Consider the following 25000-nt stretch of genomic DNA (forward strand, 5'->3'; position numbering starts at 1 on the left):
TCTTAGGGCCCCTGAAGTATTCCTGCCCCACTGAACAACAGCTCATGCGATGCCACAGGGTTCCATCCTTTCTGCTTTGACACCTAGACATGCCCTCGAGATGCTCTGGATTACCATCCCTGTCCCTCGGCCATATTGGCCGGGGTGGATCAAAACATCTGGAAAGCACAACGTTGCCAACCCCTGATTGAGGTGAAACCCCTGGATGAAGCTTTATCGAGGTCTAGCCTGAGGACTCAGCAGTGATTTGTGATACAAAGGTCCATCTCTGGCATCTCATGGGAAGACCTGCACATCAAGCCCTAGAGAAAGGCTACTAAAAAGTGTGGCTAGTACATAGGATAGATCGGAGCACAGACATACTGTATTCTTTCTGTGGATTATGACTCCCAGAATCCCCCAGCCAGTCAGCAATAGTAGTTAAAAAACAAAAAAGATATTTCTGAGCTCTTGGGATAGGTTTCAGAGAAGGCAGAAGTACTAATGGTTGGGTGGTGGGTGTTGTGGTGGAGAGCTGGTGCGAGAGGCCTTCTGCTGTTCTGCACCTTGTCCCCTTGAATCTCTTGGGCTCTGGACGGCCACTACCAGTGGGACCAAAGCAGCTCCCAAACTCCACTCTTGCACAAACGTCTGTTATATATTCCCTCCCATTCTCTCTTGTTCCGTTGTGCACATGGCCACCTGACCTCTTGATAGGGCAACCCATTTTGAAAAAAGCCGCCCATCGGAACCTATGAGGCTCTAAGAAAATCCACCACTCAGGCGGAGTGCAGGGGTAGCTGTGTTGGGAAGTTAATATAAGAAGCCCCACTCCTGCCCCATCTTTTCTCTCTCTCACTCACTTCCCTTTTTTCTTTGGCTTGCTGCTTCAGATGACATTTTTTTCAGATACCCTATTCTCAAGATACTACTCTCCAAATGTCCTACTGACTAGAACAATGGTGATCAGGCAGCAATTCCAGGGAGATGACGGCTCTGTACCTGAATCTTTTTATTGGGACCTATGAAGGAATTCATAAGAACCTTCACAGCTCTTTTTGAACGCCTCTCCTTACAAAGAGGGCCTACTCCCTGGAGGCTAGGCAGAAGGGATCAATGGAGGACATGCTCAAGTGGTCTACATCTACTGAATGTTGCTCCATGCCTGGAGGTTGTATTCAACAACCCTCGGGTTCCCTTCCATCTCTGTAATTCTATCATTTGTCCATCCTTAAGACTCTCCATACACTTCTTTTAAAACTTTTATTCAATAATATATAATATTTTTAATATAGAACTGTCCATCATGCCACAGAGCCTCCCTCCTCTCCTCCTCCAGCCTGCAGGATAAGAGCCAGTTTGTTGGAAGGGGTCCAAGCTGGGCTGTGTTCTGGGAAGCCACCTAAGCCAACAATCATTCTGCATACCCGTCACCTTCTCTAGGCTCTCCTGGTGAGGAAGAGGTCAACAGGAAATCTGACGCAGAAATTAGGGTTTGTGTTTTTATATCATCGGGGTGGTGCTGGTGCTGCTGGTGCCGCCGCCCTGTTCCCACAACCTGCCGCTGGGAGGACATCTGGAAGGTGCACACCACCGTTGCTGTACACAAGCGGGTTAAGACGTTTGATCTGGTTCTTGTTCTGCTTATGGAAAATTGGGAGGGACAGCATCAGAGAGACCTAGGGAGAGACGGGAAGCAAGCATCAAATGCAAAGCCAGGGTTGGAAGGTGCCGCAAAGCCAAAACAATTAGTACAATAAATAAGGGCCAGAGGCAGCTGGACACATGGGTCCACGGATCTGCATTGGCCAAGCCCTGCCACGGATCTGGACAGACAAGGCATGCAATGCCTCAAAGTGAATGCAGCCCACTAGTCAAGAAAGGGGTGGCTCACCAGGAGTTTGGCTAGCCTCTTGATTTTGACCCTTGCCAGAGGCGGAGAAAGCATGAAAAGGCAAAAAAGACAGTGGGGTCGCCCACATGGGCTGACAGGCCACCTTGCAGGCTGGCGGGCTACATTCGGCTTGACAATACCATATACTGTACTGTACAGCGCTGATTCACACCATCAACTGTTAATGAAAACAACAACAAATAAAAAAGGGAGCCCTTTTGGCCACCAAAACAATTCTGGAATCCACCACAGGATGCAAATGAGAGATACAGTCCTTCCAGACAGCCTGGAACCAAATTATATCGGGCTTTATAGGTCAAAACTAGCAAAGTGACCAACCGTATGCATCACCTTCTCTGAGTTTGCTGTCCTCTTCTGAAGTTATCCACATTGAGGGCTGTCCCTTGCAATAGCAAATCCAAATTTTTATATACAGAGCTTCCTTTTCTTTCTCTGGAATCTCCCACCACTCAGTTGATGACTAGATTGGGTTCTAGTCTTCTGTACCCTGCATAATTTTATAACACCTCCATCACGTTCTTCCCTTATTTCCTTCCCACCCACCCACGAATCTGAACAGCGTCAAACATTATTCCCTTCACTCTGAGAAGGCAGCTCAAAACACTGCTTTGTAGGACGGTCTTCCACAAGGACCCTGCTTGATGTCACACCTCTTGCCCTGTACTTAAGAGAGATAAGGTCCTTTCCATGTCAATTGGTTTTAATCTTTTCACTGTTCAGTTTATATGTTCATTGCCATTTGTTTGCTTGCTTTATTATGTTGTGAAGCGCTTAGACTAGCAAATAAATAACTATTGGACAACCACTGAGATATGGCCAGCACAGTAATGGGCAGGAGGAGACAGACGGGCTCATGACATCCCAGCACAGCAGGCCATTGTCTGGCAAACTACCATAGATGCACTGGGGCATAATGTCGCATGTTGTGGCCCTAAAAGGCAATCTGTCACTGAGTGAAAGAGAAACAAGTAAGGCAAAACAAAAACAAAAACACCCCTGAGAGGTAGGAGGCAAGGCCCTTGCAGCCAGATTTCACTGGGATGGGCATCAGTGATTTCAGAGGGTAATAAATGCCACAGACCTGGTATGAAACGAGATCACCTCCCCAACACGACTGCCCCTGCTCTTTCTAATGGCCCACTCCGCCTGTCCGGTGTCAGTGCTCGGAGGCCTCGGCTCAAGTTTCACCTCTACTAATTTTTCTCCCCCTTCCTTCACCCTTCATTTGAAATGCAAGGCTAACAATACCAACCAACCTTTTGGAGCAAATGTGAGAAATTATACATTCATTTTAACATATATTTGGAAGTACTCCATAAATCTTATTTTAGTTACTGTGCAAATATATAACCGCACCAATCACCACATTTTCAGAAAAGAAATGAGCCATGCCCATAGTTGGTCACAGGCAGTGCAAAATCTTATTCAAGGCTGAAAACATCTGTGGGCCCAAGAACTAAAGAAGTGAAGCAGGTGCTTCATAAAAATCTGTTCTTTTGACAGGTTTTAGATAAGGTTGATGCTGCAAGCCAAAGTCTGGCAATAGCCTCCTTGCTCCTAAGAAGCAAACGACTCATATTTTGCCAATTAAATTATGCAACACTTACTTTTCTTGAAGTAAAACCAAGTTAAGGGAACATGCATATTCAAACCAGGGACTTTGGAAACCACATAGATCAATAAAGTTGAGATTGTGTATAGCAGTGTGCAAAACCTCTACAGGATTCACACCTTTGAACTTTCGTCATTGAAATATATAAATTGTTCCGTTCCAAGAAAACAAGCTTTTATACACAAACTGTTTTCTGCTATCAATAAAGCTGCACATCCTTACTCCTGTTTGACCATAAATCTGAGCTTACTGTCTTTTTTCTTTTCCCCAAAAGAAAGGGCTCCTCACCGTCCAAAATAATAAAGTGGCATGAGATGCGTGGCGTAGAGAATGAGTGACAATTAGGATAGCATGATGAGAAGCAAAAAAGGAAGATCTAAACCTTCCTTTTGCAAACTGAAACACCATCTGCAAGGTCCTGAATATATTTTCACATTTTATCTTCAGGTTATGTGTTTTATCTGATGGAAACAATTAGGTGATAACCAGCAGTAAGAGAAGCTGTCCGGCACAAACTTTAGCTTGAAAGCAGTCTATGAAGTGGAGAGAAAGGAAACGCTAACCATCCTCATCATCTTAGAACTGCAGTGCAGGAAGGGACTCTACTGATCATCAAATCCAATCCCTGTTGGATGCATCTCAAGAAAGCAGGTAGGTGCATTATAGCTGAGTAGTAACCCAGCTCTTAGGCATATGGAGCCTTTTGAGAATTACTCCCATTATAAAATCTGTGAAACATGGTGTCAAACTGTGATCAAACTGGAGTGTATTTTCCTACCCAGTCACCCACAGACTCATGACTCAAACTCTTGTCTTCCACATCCAACACTCTACTGAGCAATATAAGATTTAAAGATGAAGGTGAGACTACAGCCCCTGAGTCAACTTTTCTTTCCAAAGAATTTCCAGGACAACACGTTTGTACACAGAGAGATTTATTGGTTCCAGTGAATTGTACAAATGGGTCTGACCTGATATCAATGCTAACATGTTGTTACCGGGATGTGGAATGTAAACAGATGCTTCAAACAGAAACTGTCTAACCTTGTTAGTTAAAATTAAATATTTGACAATGCAATAGAAAGAAAAAAAATCTGCATTTATGTGTGGTGACTAAAACATGTAGATTTAGGTTTATGAAGTCACCAGAATCACAAAATATAAACCCCCTCCCAAAAAAAAAGGTGGGGTTGAACTCTGGGGATTGTTTCCACCCAATGGAAAAACAAAAGGAACATCTAACACACACATCCCCAAAAGGAGAGGATTCTACTCCAACCGTGGGCTGAGTGTGTAAAAAAGGGAGCTGACCCTTCGTCAGGTCGCTGCAGACCAATTCTGAAACAGCCCCACTATTTCTGGCTTCCAAGATTCCCAATGGATCCTCTTGCCTGCATGCTTCCTCTTTGCTTCTTCTTCACACATTCAGAGCTGCTGTTTTTATAGCAATTCCAGATCGGCATGGGGAACCTGAGGGGAATGGCCACGTTGGCTTTCCTAGCAATGAGAATGTGCTTCCGAGGACACGCTCTTTCTGCCTCAAAGAACCATCCTTTCTCTTGCTAAGGCAGGCACTGCCCCACGTGGAAAGTGGGGTGGAGGGGTGGGGGATTCTCCCCAATGGCTGCCTGTTGAGTGGGTTTTGAAAGTTATCTGCTTGTCTGACTCCAACCATTTACAAGATTTGCTTTATAAACTGAAGGGAATGAACAAACCAACCAGGGGCCAAAAACCAGACGTCCAGAGAGAGGGCGCCACCCGTTGCTTACAGGCTTTCACGAAGTAGAGGGCTTGTTTCTATGGGGTGCATGCTGCATTCTAGAGGGTGTGGGAAGGGAAGAGACCCGAAGGCTGCCCAGTGGAGGAAGGGGGGAAATGGCCAGAGAGGACAGGCAGAGGAGGAGACTGCAGAATCAACCCCGAGCCAACTGCGCAGACCTTGGGTGACACCCTTGAATCCTTGTAAATCTTGTGCAACCGTTTGGATCACGACTTTGGTAACACACAAAGAAAGTTGGGGTAGCCGTCAGTGCTGGAAAGAGGGGAGGCTAAGTCCTAGCCCCCCTCCAGACGAGGCTTCTGCTGAGTATACAGGGGTTGGGTTCATCCCTTCCCTAGGTGACTGAAGGGTGCGTGTTTGTATTTGTAAACCTCTGGAATTACCCGTCATTCCTCAAACTTCATCGTGCCGCTGTCAAGCTGCTGGAGAGCACGGGGCTGTCGGACGTGGGCTGGGCCTGTTCCTTCACGACTGGATCTGCAGGAAGCAGAGAAGAGACCAAAATGACAGACCTTTCTGAAGGGAACAACCCGGGGAAAGCTGAGACAGAAGGCAATCCTAGACATGAGGTCAAGAGGGAGACCCACCTGATGCCAGCCTTCCCATCTTCACTTCTTTCTGGAGATGCTCACGCACAGCAATTTGGGGCCAGGGAGGCACGACTTGACCTTAGTTTTGTCGGGGGGGGGGGGGGGTATTGTTTTTCTAAGAGTGTTTTAATATTTTAATGCTTTTAAATTAATCAGTGGAGTTTTAATTATTATTGCAAGTTTTATTGGGTTTTTTTTAAAAAAACCTTTAATTTACTATGCTTTCACTATCACTTGTTTCAACTTTATCAGGCTACTTTGGGTCTCCTCTCACCAGGAAAAAGGAGGCCCATAAATGATACAAACAAATACATAATAAATAAAACAATAAATTAGTTAACCCTCATTTCAGCCAATGTCTTGTCCTGCCCTTCTTTGCAACGGCTCATATATTTTGCTTAGTCGCCTGGTATCCAAGTAAATGAGCCCAGAGAAAAGGCACAGACACTCAAGCCAGCCAATAAAACGTGGGGCAGCTCCAGATCCTGAAGCATAGAGACCACCTTTCTGCATAATCTCTGACACCCAGTTCAAGAAACTGCAGGTCCCTTTGCTTGAAGCCAGCTTTAATATTTTCCCCACTCCACTTTGCTTCCACCCCCTTGTCCTCAGGACTCCATCTAAGGGAGCCCTGGGTGAGCATGCTTGCATTGCCCACAACGGCCCCGTTACCCGGGCCTCCTTTCCGGTGGGTGGCTGACCTTCACTCCCCACTGGACTCACTCCAAGTCCTGGAGGGGATTTTCCTTCCAAGATTTACTGCAGGAACTGGTCTGACATTACCTGCTGAAGCAAAGCACTCTTTACACATTTGACGGGAGGGGTGGAATTTCCACGCCTACAAGGTTTCTTCCTGCAAACATACTAAGCAAGCAGGGTGCTTCAGCAAATCCTGTAGGAATTTCTAAGGGCACTGATCTAATGGAGTGGAGAAGTAGAAAATGCCTACAAACCGCAAAGACCTTGAACTCAGGCAGGAATAGAGAAAATAGAAACTTCAGAACTTCTCCAAAGGCAACAAACATTTCAAAATACAGTTTTAATTAAACAGCCACCATTAAACCTCACCTAGGGCACTTTTAGAAAAATTAGCATTTTCCAAAATTGAGGTTGCCGCTTCTAATGCCAAAAAGCTATTTCTTAAAGGTTTCTGCCGAAATTCACAAGGTTTTTGCCCCCATATTCCTGAACCTTAATTTCAGTGTTAGCTGATGTTTGATGGTTGTAGCAACCCAGTTTTGTGGCACCTTACAAGAACAAAATTGCACTGACTTTCAATGTACCTCAAAGGCTTTTTTGTTTCTTAGTTGTTTTTGAAGGACAAAGGTGTGCAATGTCTTTGATTTCCCGTATTAACCACCCTGTGAGTGTAACGTCTTCAAAACCTTCAGCCAAAGCTTTGAGAAGGCTAACTAGTGAACAAACGCCCTGACTTTCCTGCTCAGTTCCATCGGACATTCTGCGCCAACCAAACGACTTACAGAAATAAGGGTGCTCCATCGCTTCTTTGGCAGTCAACCTCTGTTGATGGTCGTATCGCAGAAGTTTGTCCAGAAGGTCCAAGACTTCAGGGCTGACGAGGTGTCTGTTTTCGCTATGGATGAAGTTCTCCCAACGCTTCCGTGAATGTCTACAAGCAGGGAAGAGAAGTTAGTTTGGGGAACTGAAGCCTGAAGAATGCAGAAGAGAGACTGTCAAGTTTCATACCACACCTCCTGAAGGCATAACTACAACCACAGATGTACAAGTCTATCAAACTTCGGAAAGCATGTCCTGCTTTGCATTCGGTCTGGGTCCGCAAATTAGTAAGTTGACACTGAAATGCAAACCCACAGCTTTCTCATTCTTCCTAGCACTAATGGAGGGAAATTCTGCTTATAGCAATCCAATTTATAGTCAATTACTTGGCATGTTAGATTTAAAATCTCTTTCAGCAGATTTTCTTCACTTCCCTTTTTAAACCTACCAGACAAGAGTGTTCCTCTGGGTTAAAAAAGCAGTGAATGTATTTTTTGCTAACAGAATCTATCTCTGCTGACAAATTCCATCATATAACAGAAAAGTCTGGACTCCTCCTCCCTGTAATACTATTTCATTTGACCTAAATATATTACTTTTATGTTACTTCCTAGTATGTATTACCATCACTGGTAAGCTACTCCTGAGTACTTGATACCTAGGAGACCTGGAGAAACGTCGCCATAAATCGGAATCAACCTGACAGCACTAAATTAATTAAGTATATTTCTTTGCAACTGAATCACACATACAGTGTAAAATCCCTGAAGGTAACTAAGTTCCATTTGGCATACGTTTCGTGGACCGCAGCCCACCTTCTCCAGATGCAATTGGGTGACAAGCTACAAAAGCTTACACTGAATGCCCCACGCACAAAAACAAGGAAACAAAAAGTTGTGAATTTTCAAGACTCTTTGCTGGCTCTACTGTGACACACTAACAACCGCCATTCCTCTTCTGCAAAAATAAATAAAATTCCTACTTTTCAACTTTTTAAAAAAACAATCCATGGAGTTTACTGTGAATACACCCTCAGAGTTCCCAAGTATTTTAGTCTGTCCAAGTCTTCAGACGGCATCTGCCACACAGGGATATGAAGACATAACCGGGGGGATGTTGTGCCCCTGAACACTTCTTAATTTACACACTTTGAATGTAAGCTGTATGGAAAGCGAGCGTGCAGCTGTTAAAGGTCAAACTAGATGCATGCACTTGAGGGTCAGAAACAGGGAATCATCAATTATCTAAAATGTTACAGCAGAAAAAAGGATCTGGCTGACCTCCCCCCTTCTCTTCTTGACCTTCCCCCCCCTTCCCGCTGCCTTTAAAACCACTTACTCCTGATACGACTGGGTTTTTTTTTTTAGAGATGTACTTTGGGGCTATTTCATGGGAGATGCCAGGGATTGAACCTGGATCCTTTGTACCCACCTCTCTCACAAACTGAGATGCCAGAATGCCCTGCCATCCAAACTACCATGCTTGGATTTTTTTTTCTAGCACACATAGAGTGAAGACACCCTGTTGCTTATGTAAGGTGTCCCCACCCCCAGCAACACAACACAACAAAGATGCCACAATGAACTTACTGTCCCAAGATGTCATTGAAGTGGGGGTCCAGTTCTATGTGGTACTTCTTCAGATAACCATATAATTCATCTGTACCCAGAACCTTTGCGATCCGAACCAACTGCAATAAATAACAGACGTGTAGTAACGGGGGGAAAAACTCACACTGCTGCTGCTGTCTCTGTTCCTTCCCTGTGACAAAGCGACTCGAAAGTGGCCCACGCAAGGGGTAAGAGGAAGGGGCCCGGCAGAGGCAAGCTGCACATTCTCCAGGACCCGATGCAATAGCTGGATGCACTCTGGGTACTACAGGAAGAGTTTTCCCTTCCCCTTTCCTGCCATATTGTGGGAAAGATGTGTTATTTCCCATGGAAGGAAAGATCCGGAAGGGTTAGAAGCTCAGCAGATGCTCTGCAGGGACAACACACCAGGTTCAATTTTTGCCACCTCCAGTGAAAAGATCCCTTCTGCTAGCTAAAATTTTTAGAGACCTACACCCAAGGAGGAGCAGAGAACCACTGGGCAAGGACCAAAATGTCATCCCTTTCAGGTCACCCACTGAACAGGTCAAGACGTCCAGCCATTTCATACCAAAGCAATATTTTGTGTGCTGCTTCCAGAGGGGAAATCAGGTCTAAGTCCATTTAGGCTCTCCCTTGCCAAGGGTACCCCTGCTTGATCACTTCTGCCCTAGGGGAGCTCAGACCCAAATTTCACCAGGATCACACCGGATTTCTGTTTATACCTTTCAGGTATAAATTATCTGAGGATGCCAAAGATAAAAAGATGCCACAACCGGGGGGAGTAAATGTCAAAGAAGCACGTGAGAAAGAGCACTGACACTTTCATTTCCTCGTGCAGTCAACAACCCTTAAGATTAGACTTGCAGAGCTGGAAGGGACTTGCAGAGTCTATTAGTCCAGTTTCCTGTCAAAGCAGAAAATCCACAGCTAACCATCCTTTACAGGTGACCACTCATTCAACATTTAAACCCTGAAAGGGCCATTTTTCACAAGGGCTTCTGTGCACACCGGGTGGCACCGATTCTGGAACAGCTGCCATGACACAGGGCCTTAAGCCAAGGGCTTGTGGCTCTTGCCCCCTCACAGACCTTCCAGCAAGAGAAGGTTGAGACTGCCACCAGGCAGCCACAAACGAAGCGAGCTTCACCACTGATCCTGGCCCTTAGTGGTCTGGCTAAAGGCCCAAGGCTCCTCTTCAACTTTTATGCGAACCTACTTTTTATTCTGAGTGCTCCCTGGAAGGACAGATCCTGAAGCTGAGGCTCCAGTACTTTAGCCATCTCATGAGAAGAGAAGACTCCCTGGAAAAGACCCTGATTGTGTGAAGGCAAGAGGAGAGAAGGGGACGACAGAGGATGAGATGGGTGGACAGGGTCATCGAAGTGACCAACATGAACTTGACCCAACTCCGGGAGGCAGTGGAAGATAGGAGGGCCTGGCAAGTTCTGGTCCATGGGGTCACAAAGAGTCAGACATGACTAATGACTAAACAACAACAACTTTTCCTTGAGAGACCTCAGCCACACCTTACAAGCTGGGACCTCCTTTTGCCACCAAGGACTAAGTAGCAGAGAGGGGCAGATGCCTGCTTTGGATTGCAGCCCCCAGCCCTACCGAGCAGCTGCAGAGACTTCTGGGTGTTGTAGTCCAAAAGCACAGACCTGCCCACCTTTGCTAAATACCTGGTCCGTCTTTGCCTCTGGGAAGAAGGAAGACCTGTTCAACGGTTGGATATCCATTCCTCACCTGGTCGTAATTGTCTTGACCGTGAAAAAACGGCTCTTTTCGGAAGATCATGCTGGCCAGCATACAGCCTAAGCTCCACATATCTAAGCTATAGTCGTACATCTGGGGGAAAGGGAGAAGCAAAAAGAAGCATCAGGAAAAGGCATCTGTCTTGTCCTCAAATTGCTACAACACAGATTTCAAAAGCCCAGTTCTTTAGAAGCGACTGGCCTCAGCTATGAGAGATGCATTGGGCTCCAGTCTCTAGAGAGGAAGAGGTTTACAAGGAAGCTTTAGCACAAACGAAGACTCCCTGCGTCCCCGCGGTCCCCTCCTGGATGCAGAAAACTTTTGGTCCTCTCTCTCTCCTGCTACCTGTGTCCAAGAAAGGCCCCAATCCGCTGGAGCAGCATTGGGCTTGGCAGTGCCTTGCATGCACGATTCTGGCCTGGCCGAGGGGGTCCCGATGAAGAGTTTCTTCTCTGGAGCCCCATCTCCAGAACTCCACCCTCACCTGACCATCCCCTCTTCCCTTAATTCGTCATATTGATATGACATCTTTACTCCGGGGAGCTCAAGGTGGCCCACAAAATCCTTACGAGGCCAGTCAGACTTTCAAAGGCTGGGAAGCCCCAAGGCCACCCTGTGGGATTCAGGGCTTTCTCCAGTCATGGGCCCACCTTTTAACCACTACTCCAGAGGAGCTCCTTCTTTCCACCCCGCCCTGCGCTGTCTCCCTTCCAGCTCTGCCGTATAAGAGGGATGCCCCTCCCCACCGTGTACACAGCCATTTGGACCTAGCCACCTCGTGGCTACACGGACACCCCCTAGTTCCTCCGGCTGAGGATGAAGCCAAAGGGTGAGACTTACTTGGTAGTCCACGAGGAGCTCCGGCCCTTTGAAGTACCTCGAAGCCACGCGGACATTGTATTCCTGAGCTGGATGGTAGAATTCTGCCAAACCCCAGTCTATGAGCCGCAACTGTGAACACACAAGGCAGCCAGTTAACAAACCTGCTGGACACATTTCCACCCTCCGCAAACACAGCTTGCTGGTGCTCAGCACCTTTGCCTTGTAAGGCAAGTCCCACAGCGGTGACCCCCATCATCTCCTCCTGGGAGGGGGGGAGGGCTCTTTGCTAAGCCTAAATCATCAGACACCAAACAGCACAGTTAACTGAATGCCAGGAAACAGGCACTGGCTGCTTGCGTGCGAGAGACTGTGCCTGTGAGAGACCAAAAGCGCACAGTTAAGCTGCAACAGCCCCCTCGGTGTCACCGCACAAGGACAGCTGCAAGGGCCAGAAACCTGACAGACGACACAAGTGTTGTTCCCGGGCGTAACATCACACTTTCTGCTTCACCCTCCAGAGTCTCCCAAGAGGACAAGAACAACATGAGCCACAGTCTTTAACACAGAACAGAAAAGGAAAGCCCAGACCAAAGAAACTTCTCTTCCATTCATTCCCCATCTCCCGAAAGAGAACGCCCAGCCTGCAGAAGCAGAAACAGCAGCGGGAGGGAGACAAAGGCTGAAGGAAATGAAAACTTCCTGGCCTTGATCTGTTCCCAGAACTGACCAGAGGCGACAAAAAGGGTTGGAAAGGAAGATATGGGAGAGCCCAGGGAAGGCCTGGCCACTGGCTGAGAGTATCTGCAAGGGTGGGAGTGAAACAGGAAGGGGCTTCTCGCTCCTCTGGGCTTGGCGGGGGACAGGGGGGCAGGCCATCTCCCAGCCCCAGCATTTCTATCCACAAATTAATCCCCACTGCCCCAGAGCTGCAACTCTCTGCAGCTGCATTGTCTAGGATTCTGCTTCTCCTTTCCGCCCACCAAACGGCTTCAGTCCAGAGTACCTCAAACTTGCCTAGCCTTCTGGGCTGCCATCTGAGTGCAAACGTTGGCTCTTGTGCGGTGATGTAAAGGGGGGACACAGAGAAGTCCTTCTCAGTGGTGGCACCTGGCCTCCAAGACCCTTTCTGAACGGGTACCTGCCACTCTTTCTTTTGTCCATTTTTAGGCAGCTGATTGAACCTTCCTGACTTTGGCCAGCTTTTGCGGCTTTATTCTGCTCTGCTACTCTCTGCTACTTCAAATGCGTTCTTGGTTGTTTTTTTTTTTTTAACTTTCTGTACTGTTGTTTTATGAATCGTGCTTGTTTCACACCCGCCACTCTCGTCTGGTTTACTGATTATGTGATCCCTTCTGTTATCTTTGCCTATTTCTGTGTTAGAAGACAATCATTGAGAGGCGGTAACCCCAATCAAAGCAGGGAAGTAAGTGGCTTTGGCAGGGAAAGAGAAGCCAAACGTCTTAATTCCTGGTTATATTTCTTTGAAACGCATGGGGAAATTGCTTGCGAAACACCTGTGTTTTCAGAAGAGGAAGCTGAACATTGAGACACTAGTTTGAGGAGATCCGTAAACCCCTCGTGACAGCAGCTCGAGAGTCACATCCAGGAAGTGCTTCGCTTCTGAGAATCGTCGTGTGAGGCACCCTGCAATCGTCGCCTACCTCCAAAATGTGAGGGGACGCAAGAGGGCGGGGGTTTTAAAATCTGCTCCAAAAACTTTACAAAACGCAGGGGCCTCACTGGCGGCGTTTCAGGAACCTTACCTTTTTCTGTTGGTGGTCTATCATGACGTTATGAGGCTTGACATCTCTGTGCATGATCCCCATGCTGTGACAGTAATCCAAGGCCTGACAGAGACAGACAGACGTCAGCACCGGATGTAAAGAAAGATTGAAAGCATTCATCCTCCCCGGAAGCCAGCTTCCTCTCATCAGAATCTGGCCCTCTCCACAACTGGCATTGAGCAACCAATCCCTCTGGCTGCGGCCAAAAGAGAAACAGGAATCACGCCCCCCTCTGTGGCTCAGCCGAGAGATCGGCCACGTCTGGACCCTCCCCACTTTGAACTCTTTCTGTCCCAGCTGTTGAGGGAAGATTGAAAACATCTGGCTGCCTTGCAGCGACTCCTTCCAAGAAGAAAAGCAGAGCAAGCCCAAAGGGGGGGGGGGCTGACTTTCCTCTATGTTTCTCCCCCTTCCCTGTCTCTTCTCCTCTGTGCTGCACCTTTTGAGCAGAGCACAAGGAGCCCCCTCCCTGCTTGAATTCTGCAAAGGAAGTTATTCCATTTCAATCTCTGAAAAGGAAACACTTGTTTTGGTTACACTGAGGCAAACAATGCATCTTTCTGTCTTAAGCAACCCCTTCCACTGCTAGATTTCAACAGCAGAGGGTGAGTTTTGGAGGGGAAGAGACACCAGTGGCCAGAAACATGGAAGAGGGACCACATGCTACCATGTACCTACAAACCATCTCCCCCCCCCCATTTACCTGTAAGCTACTCTGGGGGCTCCTCTGGCCAAATATTTCTAACAAACTAATAAATCTGTTCATTACGTCTGCAATAACAGCTGAATATTAGTTTCTGCTTTTCTTTGATGCGACTCTTGATTAAATCTGATCTTCCTCTGTTATACAACTCCCCGTGGGGAAAGTGTAGTATGCCAGGCAGTTCGAGTGACCTTTCAGACTGCTGCTCTGATACTCACCTTCAGCAATTCATACATGTAAAACCGAATATCAAAGTCCGTCAGGATCTGGTACAGTTGCTGAAATGAATTTGAAAAAAAAAAAAAAAGAGAAAATAATAAACAATCATTTTGAAAAGCTGAAAGTCCGTGTTGCCTCCAGCAATCTCATAATGGCAATCCAGTGGCTACTGTATTTTTATCTGCACCATTTGGGCTTCCATTTGGAACACACAGGATCTGCTGCCTGTAGCTAAACCTCCTCGCTAGTACACCTGCACGGTGCTGAAGCCTTTGCAGTATGGATTTCTGCCCATCATTTCTTAGGGCCCATTCACGGGAAGGGGAAAAGAGACTGATCAGGCTGTAGGAATACTTGGGCTTAACCCAGTAGGGATGTGGTGGTGTTGCGGGTTAAACCATAGAAGCCTCTTGTGCTGCAAGGTCAGAAGACCCGCCGTCGTAAGATTGAATCCCCACGATGGAGTAAGCTCCCATTGCTTGTCCGAGCTCCTCCCAACAATGCCGTTCAAAAGGATGTAAAAATGCAAGTCGATAAATAGGTACCACCTCGGTTTCGTATCTAGTCACACTGGCCACGTGACCACGGAAACGGTCTTCGGACAATTGCTGGCTCTACGGCTTGGAAACGGGGATGAGCACCGCCCCCTAGAGATGGACATGACTGGACTAAAGGTCAAGGGGAACCTTTACCTTTACCCCAGTACAAGGCAAACCAATCGGCAGAACACAACCTCTCTCCATCCACCAATCCTCAGCTACAATCATTCCAACTGTCCATGATCTAGGCAAGGATATCATCCATTCAATCCCCGAGACGCTAGGCGGCAGGCCCAGCCTTGTCTACAGACAACTCCCAATATGAAAACATCGGCTCCCCAGCAGGAAACACGGCACACAGCAGAGACAGAAATGAGCAGGGGGTCCCTTCCCACAACTGCAGAGGTCCACTCTGCCCCATATCCACTCCAGGAAAAGGACCCCAACACCTGGAGCACGTTCGTCTGCTCCTTTTCAAAGGTAACTGATGCTCTCGTTTGCCAGCAATGCCCTTTTACTCTCCACAGAGGAAATACACCAGTTAGCTTGCTATCTGTACTTCATCACAGGTTTGTAAACTGCTCTGGACGCATTGGAGGTATTTTAAAAGCAGATGAATGAACTGATGTTATTTACTGGACAGAAGGAAAACAGAAAGAGGCTTAATTTTTTCCCTGCATGGGAAGTGACAGGATATTGACTAGGTATAATACTTGTTAATTCAGTATCTATCACTGTTGGGGTTCGAAACAGCGCTCCATTTTGTATTAATCATATTTAAAACTTTGACACTGATATATTGATAATAAAAATAAAACTCTACCTTGGCAATTCTTGTAGTTTTATAACTTATGTTAAACCTGTGTCTATAACCACCAGGTTTGCAGTGATGTGCTCACTTTGTATTAATGCTACTGACATGTTTTATTACTGATATACAGTTTCTACTGGATTGGGAGGTAAAACACCTTTTGGAGGGACTGTACCAGCTGCTCCTTGGCATGGATCAACGTTTTTTCCCTTATTTTAGCTTTAATTAATGCTTTCCAACCTTTTAGTTAAATGTCCTAGGTCCCTGCTAGCTCTGTTTCTAAACATGGATGTTATGCTGGCCGTACTTTAGAACTCAAATAAGGAAACAGAATTTAGTGACAACTGGTCTGGTCTTTTTGTTGGGAAAGACCCGGGTGAGGGATTAACACGGAATTAAAAGCGGTAAGGCAACTGCTGCTCTATTGAGATTAAGGAGGCCTTCTCTGCTATCCAAACCTGCCGAAGCCTTTCAGTTGCACCTCAGTACCTCTATCGGATGCATGCTCCAGACCCTTTCCTTCAGAGGAAGGGCAAGCATGGGCATTTCTACACGGACCTCCCCATTTCAAAGTCATGTAAAGTATTCGTTCAGCTTCTTGACAAAATGTGTTCATTCTCCAATAATTTTTTCATACTTTGGCCCTCCAAGAGCCTCTTGGGTTCTTCTTTTCAGATTCAAAACCAGTTTTTTCTTTCAGATACCCTTAGAAGGAACGTGGAATCCTCTACATGTGCCGGAAAACTCGCTCATTCAAGTCTTTTCCTCCTAACTGAGCAGTTATGTTGGCTTGATCAGCATGGTGTCCTTCTTCAGTTGCCTCGTTCTGCTAACCCTTCTTTCGAAAGGAAGTAAGCGTCTGGCCCCCTTTTCGAGCTTCTCAGTATGCTTCCTCATCCCATGAGACACAAGGCAGCTGAGCTCCCTCGATCATTTTCCAGTCAGTTCCAAAAGTCCTAAAGAGACCCGATTCCCCTAACAATCCATGTCAACTTCAGTTTAATAAATGCCTTTGTTGGAAATTAGACAGGATTTTTTTGGGGGGGGGGGGGTTCTGGACAACGTCCCACTTTGATATACTTTATCTCACATCCCATAGCAAATCCCCCCCCCCGATTACTGTTCCCCAATGCTCCACTGTTGTATCAGACACCAGGATTTGGTTGTGCAACGGCTTCCCTCGAGCCACAGTCATTTACTGCAACTAAAAAGGCTGTCACTTCGTTGTGACCTGAATGTGCATCTGCCTCGTTAATGTCAGAGTGGATAAAGTCCTGGTTGATCCTGTGTCCCTCATTTCTTTCTCTACTAAGATCAACCTCGAAATTCTAGCCAGGGAAGACAACACGAAATGGCCAGTGCAATACTGCAATTTCAACTCTCAGTATTCCCACCTGCCATGATTCTGGGCAGTGGTTTGTTCCTCTTACTTTTGCAGGTTTATCTGTCTCTTTGTGCTCTACTGGACTAGACCCACTAGTCTTTCTATAAGGTTATACACCCCATTGACCAGTGCAACTCAATGATTCCCACCGGGAATCAAAGTTTCCCAGCCTCTCTGATTTTGCATATGTGGCTCCTGAACTGCTCGCCCCCCCCAAACTGCAAGCACTGCATGTTTCTCCAAAAGTCACTTCTCTTTTCAAAATCCAGACACTGCCATCCTCGTCAACACTGCTGTTGTAAACAGCAGAGGGATTAACATGGAATTAAAAGCGGCAAGGCACTTTTTTGCTCGGTCGAGACAGAGTTGCTAGGAAATGCAGCAGAACTCCACTTACGCCACTCCCTCCAAGCCTGCACCACAAAAGCCACAAGGAAAGGCAGGTGGCTGTTTGCAGCCAGTTTCCCTCAAGTCATCCAAAAGGTTACGCATTTCATCCTTCCACCAGAACAAAGCCTTGTTTCACCTTGTGCCACATTTCTTCTCTGGCAAACAGAAAGGAAGACTCACCTTGAAATCTGTATTGTTGATGTATTCAAACACCAGGGCTGGAGTCTTTGACTGGAAGAGAGAAAGGGCTACCCTTTAATTTTATCTTTCCAAAACCTGTCTCCTCCCCAATTACTCCAAAAAGCCCGCTGGGTAATTCAAAAATGAGGAGGCTCTGCTAGCAGAATGTTCAATGCCTCTGTTAAGGAACATGAAAACAGCTGGATCCTCACGCGCGTTTACTGGATCCTCCTTGCCACTCCAGAACCTATCCCAAAGTTCAGGGTGGATTAAAATATAGATTTTCAAAAACCAAGAAGATGAAATATTGTGTTGGAACCATTCATCCCTGATACAATGAAATCCAAACCTCGCTTTTTCATTTACAATACACCCATGAATCATTAAACTTTCATGTGACAGAGCTGCCCTCCCTTTACAATTACTTCTGATCACAGCAAGCCCTTGCCCCACGGCAGAGGATTTCTCCTGACCCAACCACCCGAGACACATACCACTGGATCCTTGACAGTGTCAATCAGCTTAATGATGTTGGTTCCACCTCGCAGGTTCTCCAAAATCTTAACCTCTCGTTTTATCTTCTTTTTCTTCACTGGCTTAAATACATAAGGGTGATTAGAAGTGAGATTTCTTCCAGCATCCCTTTGTGCCCAGCAATAGGGCAAACAGTTACGACAGATCAGTTGCAAAATATCACTTCTAGACTGGGGGGAAAAGGCAAATAAGAACATAGCTGGTGGTCTATCGTTTTGGAATGACACTGTCTATTTTGCTTCCCTAGGCGGAGAAGACTCACAAGTGGTTTCCCATTCCCTTCTTCTGGGGGCAGCTCTGCGACTGGGCAGCCGGCCCAAGGCCACCCAGCTGAACCACTTTTGCCCATAGTTAAGTGACCATAATAATATTTGCATGGCACTTTTCTCAAATGTTGAAAATCATCTTAGAAATCCTAACAACCGCTCCAAAATCAAAGTAACCCTAGCTTCGTCACAGAAAAAAAGGAGGACCAAGGAAGAGAAATCACAGTTGGCTTCAGAGCCGTTATGAGATTTTAATCAGTGACTTTCTTGCTTTCCAGTTTATTCCCTAAATTCCACAACATAAATGTTAGCCAAGAACAAGGCGTGACTCATTTCTACACCCACAGCTGGTCAACTGTGGGTTTCTGTCCTCATGGAAGACTTTACAGCAAAGCCTCGCAACAGGGCAAGCGGCTGCGCTCAACTTCACAGCAATACCCAAGCCATTCCCATAGCTCCATGACCGCTAGGGAAGCCAACAGTTCCCTGTCAACAGCAGATTAGATCAAGGGGAGAAGCCGCTCCAGATTCAGGGCACCTGGGTTTTGGAGGCAAGGCTGGCTGGTAGTATCACAACCACATACACCAGCCTTGTGAATAAATTCTTGGCCTGAAAAGCATTTTCACAAACCTGGTGAGATGCTAATGGCTTGTACTGACACTGATTATGATTTAGGGAAGGAGTACCCCCCCCCCCCGGACAGATCATATGGAAATCCATGTTACTTTCCTCTTATGAGGTCAGTTAGAAAGGTTTTCTACCAAGAGCAGCGGTGGGGGAAGGCAGCACAATCAGTCTTGTCTTCATCAGCCTGCAGCGTTTCCATGACCTTAGACTTTAAGGAAGAGCCTTCATTTCCTCCACAGCTACCATGGAAACCAAGCAGTCTGGCAGAGAAGGGAAGGTGCATGGAATCCCACAGCCTGGGCTGCATGGAAATATTGGGTTGCTTATGGCTACCATACACATCATGACAGAGAAGAACAAACATCGGCTAAGCTTAACGCGGGAGGAGTGGGACTTTAGGGCAAAAATGTGGATAGCCTACCATTCCTCCCGTTTGAGGCACCACAAAGGTCCAGGAAAAAGCTCTCTGAGAGGCACACCGTCCCTTAGGGATCTGGTACAGGCCTCAGGAGCACCACCTAAAAGGCGCACCTTCTTCTTCACACTGCCCGCTCCTATATATAAATGCCATGATATTCAACCGCTGGTCCTTCACACAATGTCAAGATGTCTGAGCATCACTAGCTACAGCACGGACTGGATCTGCCACACCAGGAGAAAACTTATCTTTCAAAATCTATCCACCGGATCGCCTACAGGGCAATTCTTAAACCAAGAGGTTACTTGATGGCAGTTCCTGCGGGCCTTGCAATATTCAGTTGCCATGGCTTTACAACTGTCCTGTTCAGTAAGCCCTACCCAATAGATGCAGCCAGAATGAGCTCTGCTATTCCAATACTACAGGAAAATGCTGTTCTTTCACAAATGGCTTCCAACTGCAGATTTACTTTTTAAAAAGAGATGGCGAGAACATTCATCGGAATAACTCTGCCCGACTTTGACACAATTCGGTATCTCGATTTCGTCCAACCACAACTCACCTTAAGAATTTTCACAACCACTCGCTCATTGTTGGTGATGTTTATAGCCTCAAAGACTTCACTATACTTTCCCCGGCCAAGCTTCCGAACCAGTTGATAGTCGTCTTGATTACTACAGATAGTAAAGAGGAAAACAACTGTGAAGCGACCAGGTTGAAATTCTGCTCCAGTCCCTCTGCTCTAAGCATCTTGAAACCAAAGCGCAATGAACAGGGCATCTGCTGAGAGGCAGGCCTTGCAAACAAGTGGAGTGGGGGGGAACATTCTTCCCTTAGGCCATTCTTGTCTTCCATGTATTGTGACTGCCTGGAAATAAGAAACTGGTTGGCTTACCACCTTAACAGTCTACACATTAAACAGGAGAAGAGAACCTCCGAATCGCTGACTCTGGTTATCCGTCGACAAACCAAACCAATGCAAGAGCCCTCATTCTGTGAGATGCTCACCCTATCCGTTGCAACAAAATAGATGGGATGGATCAAAAGAGGAACACCAGAGGCACAGTGCTCTTACTTACAACTTCCCTCTCAAAAGGCCCAGAGTGGAAGGGGGAAAAAAACAAGTCTTGCCGTTCTCTATGGCAAGCCTCTCTCTTTCCACAACTCTAACAATGAGGTAAGGGATGGCAGATAGCTAAATACCAAAATATAAGTGGTGCCCCGCAAGACAATGTTAATTCGTTCCATTGAAATCTCTGTTTTGCGAAAACATCATCTGGCGAAAAGCGATTCCCCATTGGAATGAAATCCATTTAATGCATTCCAATGGGGAAAAATCATCATCGTCCAGTGAAAATCGCCCATAGGGAAGCCATTTTGAGAAGCGCCGATCAGCTGTAAAAATCGTCGTCTTGCGAAAAATGGTCTGCGAAGCATGGACCAAATCATCGTCCAGCGAAATCCCCCATAGGAAAAACCGTTTTGCGAATCGCTATACCGATTGCAAAAAGTCATTGTCCTGCAGATTACCCGTTTTGTGGGGTAATCGTCTAGCGGGGCCCCACTGTAAATGATAACTAAAAACAAACACCTTGCCCTTAATTTAAATACTGAAAACATCAACGCTTATTATGATTGCTATTTTGCACCCAAGTGTCCATTATAATAAGAGGCGATACATATTCTTGTGTTTTTCCTATTTTTAGCACCATTCCCACTTATAATTGCATATATATTTTTATAACGTTTGTAAAATGCAAAGTTTGTAGAGATACTATCTGAGAATAATTTACAATGAGACTTGCTGAAAAGCAGCCCAAAGCCATTCTGCAGAGGCAAATCCTCTGCCGCACAACCGCGTGGTCCCTTTCTTATCCACCCCTTTTCTGTTTCTCAGACCGACTCCATCACCTGCCACAAGGTCTTGGGAACAGCACAGCAGGCAGGCAAGGGAGGATTGGGCTCAAGCCCTCCCTTGGCCGCGAAGCTCCCTACTAAGGGAGGCCGAGGCAAGCACAAAAACCAGCTTCCCTCACAGGGTTACTGGGGGGATAAAACTGGGCGGTGGGGGTGGCAGGATGTATGGGGGAAATGAAGTAAAAAATTGAATTCCAAAAAAAAAAAAAAGAGAGAGAGAAAAGAAATACACCCACTATTTTGTTTAAAGCAAAATGTTATTCTTAAAGCCATATCCCAACCCTTTCAAACACACAATCCTCTTTTAAATCAAAAGGGAACTGAGATGACACAAACCACCTCCCCCTTCAGAAAAGAAGGGCACATCAATGCACTTTCTCATACCTTAACTCCCACCCCAAGTAAATACCAGTGACGAGCTCCATTCTTTGATTCCTCAAGCAGAAAACAAACCAGCAAACGGAAGCCACCTATGTGCGTCTTTCAGGCTAACCTAAGCAGAATGAGCCTTCCTTCCTCAACACAGACAAAACAGGACCGGGCTTGTTGCAGCTACAGAATCCTTCAGGTTACGCTCCAGCGGTCGTCTAGTCCAACCCTCTGCCAAGGTAAGAATCTACAGCCAATGCATCCCCCACAGACGGATGGGTGGACGGCCAAGCTCTGCTTTAAAACCACCAGTCGGCTACATGCTGAGGTGGGGCCTTCTCCCTCTGATGAGCTCTTACCATCTCAAAGTTCTTCCTAATGTTTAGTCTGAATTTCCATTTTTTTTTTAAAAGAGGAGTTAATTTAAATCTTGTGGTTTGGGTCCTACCCACTAAAGCAGTGATGGCGAACCAATGGCATGCGTGCCACATCCGGCACACGAAGCCCTTTCTTCTGGCACGCAAGTGAGCGGCCCATCGACCCTTGAGGAAACAAACCTTTTGAAGTGGCTGCAGGTGGGATTCCCCCTTTCTATACCTGTTCTGAGTCCTTTAACTTCCTGTCCGTCCCCATGATTCCCCCTTTGACTTCCTGTATGTCCCCATGATTCCCCAGGAATCTGGCACTTCCTGTTCCGGTTCTGGTCTTCTGGGCGGCACGGCAGCCACTGGTTTCTTCCCCACCCCTTCATTTTGGGCACTCCATCCAAAAAAAGGTTTGCCTCCACTGCACTAAAGGCTCAGAAAGCAAGGGATGTGCCATCTTCAATGTGACAGCCCCCCCTCGCTCACATAGATAAAGGTATCATCTTCCTCTCAGTCTTCGGTACTCCAGGTTAAACAGACCCCAGCATCCTCCACTATTCCCCAAAGGCTTGGTTTCCAGATACGTTACCAGCCCGGCCACTCTAGACATATTGCTGACCTGTTTCTTAAACACTTCTTTCTCCTCATGCAGCCTACACTTGCTTTAGCTTTTTTCACTCATGCTCAATTTGTGGTCTACTTAGCCCATAGGTGGTTTTCAAGCACTCTGCTGTGTCGCTCGCTAGATGCATAGGAGAGAAGCGGCTGCAAATCCGCAGTTCTTAAGACATGAGTGACATTTACCACCTTTGTTTCATTTTGGCTCTTCTGCCCCAGGAGCCGGGTTCGACACAAGCTGTGGGCTGCAGGAGTGTGCCCTCCTTTAGGAAGAATTCTGCTCCATGTAAAGGGCCCCAATACAATAGTTCAGTATAGTTTAAGCAATCAGCGGCTGTTTTATAATAGAAGATGTGGCTGTAATTACTACAAGAATCAAAATGGTTGCCATAAAAATGAAGAACACTTGTCTGGTCAAACACCCAACCTTCCTCAAGGTTTTGGCGCGACTTTCCTTTTGAGAGGGACAAGGATACTAGCATCTCTCTCATGTGCACGACGCCCACCCACCCACAAATACAGCCCTGTGCAAGGCCACAGCCTCTCCGTTGCATTCATAAGAATAATCAGCAGCTTTTACTTTGAAACGTGACCAAACTGGTTATAATCCCAGTTTCACTGTTTCTAAAACGATGTAATGAAAGCCTGTCATTTGTGAAAGTATTCCAGCCCAGGTGGGAAACCGGCCTGCTCTTTCCTGCAAAGGCAAAGCAGGAAAGGGTTTGAACGGGAGGGCGCACCTGAACCTGGCCTGCCCGGATTCCAGAAGTAATACCTTCACATTTGGAAGGAGACCACAGGTTGAGCGGCTTCTCGGACCTTATTTTCATGAATCCTCTCACAACTGAACAGCAAGCCTGTCTGTGACAGATCCCCACCGCAGCTTCCTTCTCCACTCCTAGCAACGGTGTGGAGAGCAAAACCCACCTTAACGCGCAGCAACCTGCCACCCTAGTCTCCTTCGGGCCCCATCCTTAGGGCTTCAGGGCACGATCCCACCACCGGGTGCCCCATCAGGGTGCCCGCAGCTGCTCCCTTCCCCCTGGTCGAGGGCGGGGGGGGGGCAAAGTAAACCATCCCCACCCGAGGCTTTTGCTCCACCTTGCAATCCTCCCCAGTCAAAAAGGCTCGACGGCTTCTCCCAATACATGCACTCTTTCTCTTTAGCGGGCCTCAGAGGGACCGGGCAGAGGGACCGGGGTGGGGAGGTGGGGTGGGGTGGCTGCGATCCTCCAACCAGCTCCGCCGGGTCAATAACTGGCTCATCATTCCTCGGAAATCCCCAAACGCTTCCCGGTGTTTTGCACCTGCCTCTCATATTGGGGGGGTGAGAGGAAGAGGGGTGTATGTGTGGGGGGGCAAGTTCAACGGCATCTCTGTGTGTGTGTGTGTGTGTGTGTGTGTGTGTAGGGGGGTCTTCCAAAGGGCGGGTGGGGGGGGCGGCTCCAGGCTCTGAGCCCCCACCCCACCCCCCACCCCCGGGGCCAAGTGGGGAGGGGCGAGGCGAGGCAGGGAAGCCGCCCTCCCCCCCCCCTGGCCTCAGGAGGGACGGTGGCGGGGGTCGGTGGGTGGGCACCCCCTAGGCAGAAACCCTCCCCCCGCCCCCGCCTCCAAAGGCCTGGGCCCCCCTCAGAGAGCCCCCCCTCAGAGGGCCCCCCTCCCCGCCCCGCGCGGGCTTACCCCCAGGTGGGCACGTGCGCCTCGTAGTCCCAGTACTCGCGGCTCCTCAGGCTGTTCACCTCGGCGTAGACGCGGGCCCGGCTCCCGGCGGCCGGGCCGGGCATGGCGGGGGCGGCGGAAGGCGGGGGCCGGCGGGCGGACACCGGGCGAGGAGGAGGAGGAGGAAGAGGGCGGCGGCGGCAGGAGAAGGAGGAGGAGGAGCCCCACCACCGGCGGCCCAGCAGCAGCAGCGGCCCCGCAGACCAGGCGGCGGTGGCGGCGGCGGCGGCGGCGGCGGCTCCCCCGAGCAGCGGCGCCAGGCCGGCCGGCCGGCGGGCGAGCGAGCGGAGGCTGTCCGAGGGCCCCGCGGGAGGGGAGGCCTGCAGGCGGGCGGGCGGGCGGCCTTCCTACGGGCCGGAGAGCGAGGGAGAGAGAGAGCAGCGACGGCGGATGGGCAGACGGGCGGGCGGGCGGCCTTGGCCTCCTCCTCGGCGGCGGCGACGCGCCCACCAGCCCGGCCCGGAGTGGCGAGAAAGTCCGCCGGCCAGGCCGGCTCTCGTCCAGCGCCGCAGCGACCCCTGCTGGCCAGGAGGACTGCGGGCGGGCGGGCCCTCGCCTCCTTCCGCCCCGCCCCTTCAGGCCTTCGTCACGTG

At 48.1% G+C, this 25000-nt stretch overlaps 1 protein-coding gene across 2 annotated transcripts; it reads right to left on the bottom strand.

The window, feature by feature from the left end:
* Window positions 1-1228: 1228 nt before the first annotated feature.
* On the bottom strand, window positions 1229-24503 carry CSNK2A2 (casein kinase 2 alpha 2). 2 transcript variants are annotated; one of them, XM_072980555.2, is made up of 12 exons: window positions 24369-24503; window positions 19982-20093; window positions 18068-18169; window positions 17574-17624; window positions 14269-14328; window positions 13327-13410; window positions 11582-11692; window positions 10733-10834; window positions 8984-9084; window positions 7358-7506; window positions 5670-5763; window positions 1229-1658 (listed from the first exon to the last, which is right to left on the bottom strand). In XM_072980555.2, the coding sequence occupies exons 1-11, from the start codon at window positions 24470-24472 to the stop codon at window positions 5687-5689; spliced, it is 1053 nt and encodes a 350-aa protein (XP_072836656.1). In that variant the 5' UTR covers window positions 24473-24503; the 3' UTR covers window positions 1229-1658; window positions 5670-5686. The 2 variants fall into 2 exon arrangements, with proteins under 2 accessions (XP_072836656.1, XP_072836655.1); XM_072980554.2 differs by lacking the exon at window positions 1229-1658 and having other exon boundaries at window positions 4425-5763.
* Window positions 24504-25000: the final 497 nt, after the last annotated feature.

Source organism: Pogona vitticeps, chromosome 10 (genome assembly GCF_051106095.1).
Source record: "Pogona vitticeps strain Pit_001003342236 chromosome 10, PviZW2.1, whole genome shotgun sequence".
NCBI lineage: Eukaryota > Metazoa > Chordata > Lepidosauria > Squamata > Agamidae > Pogona > Pogona vitticeps.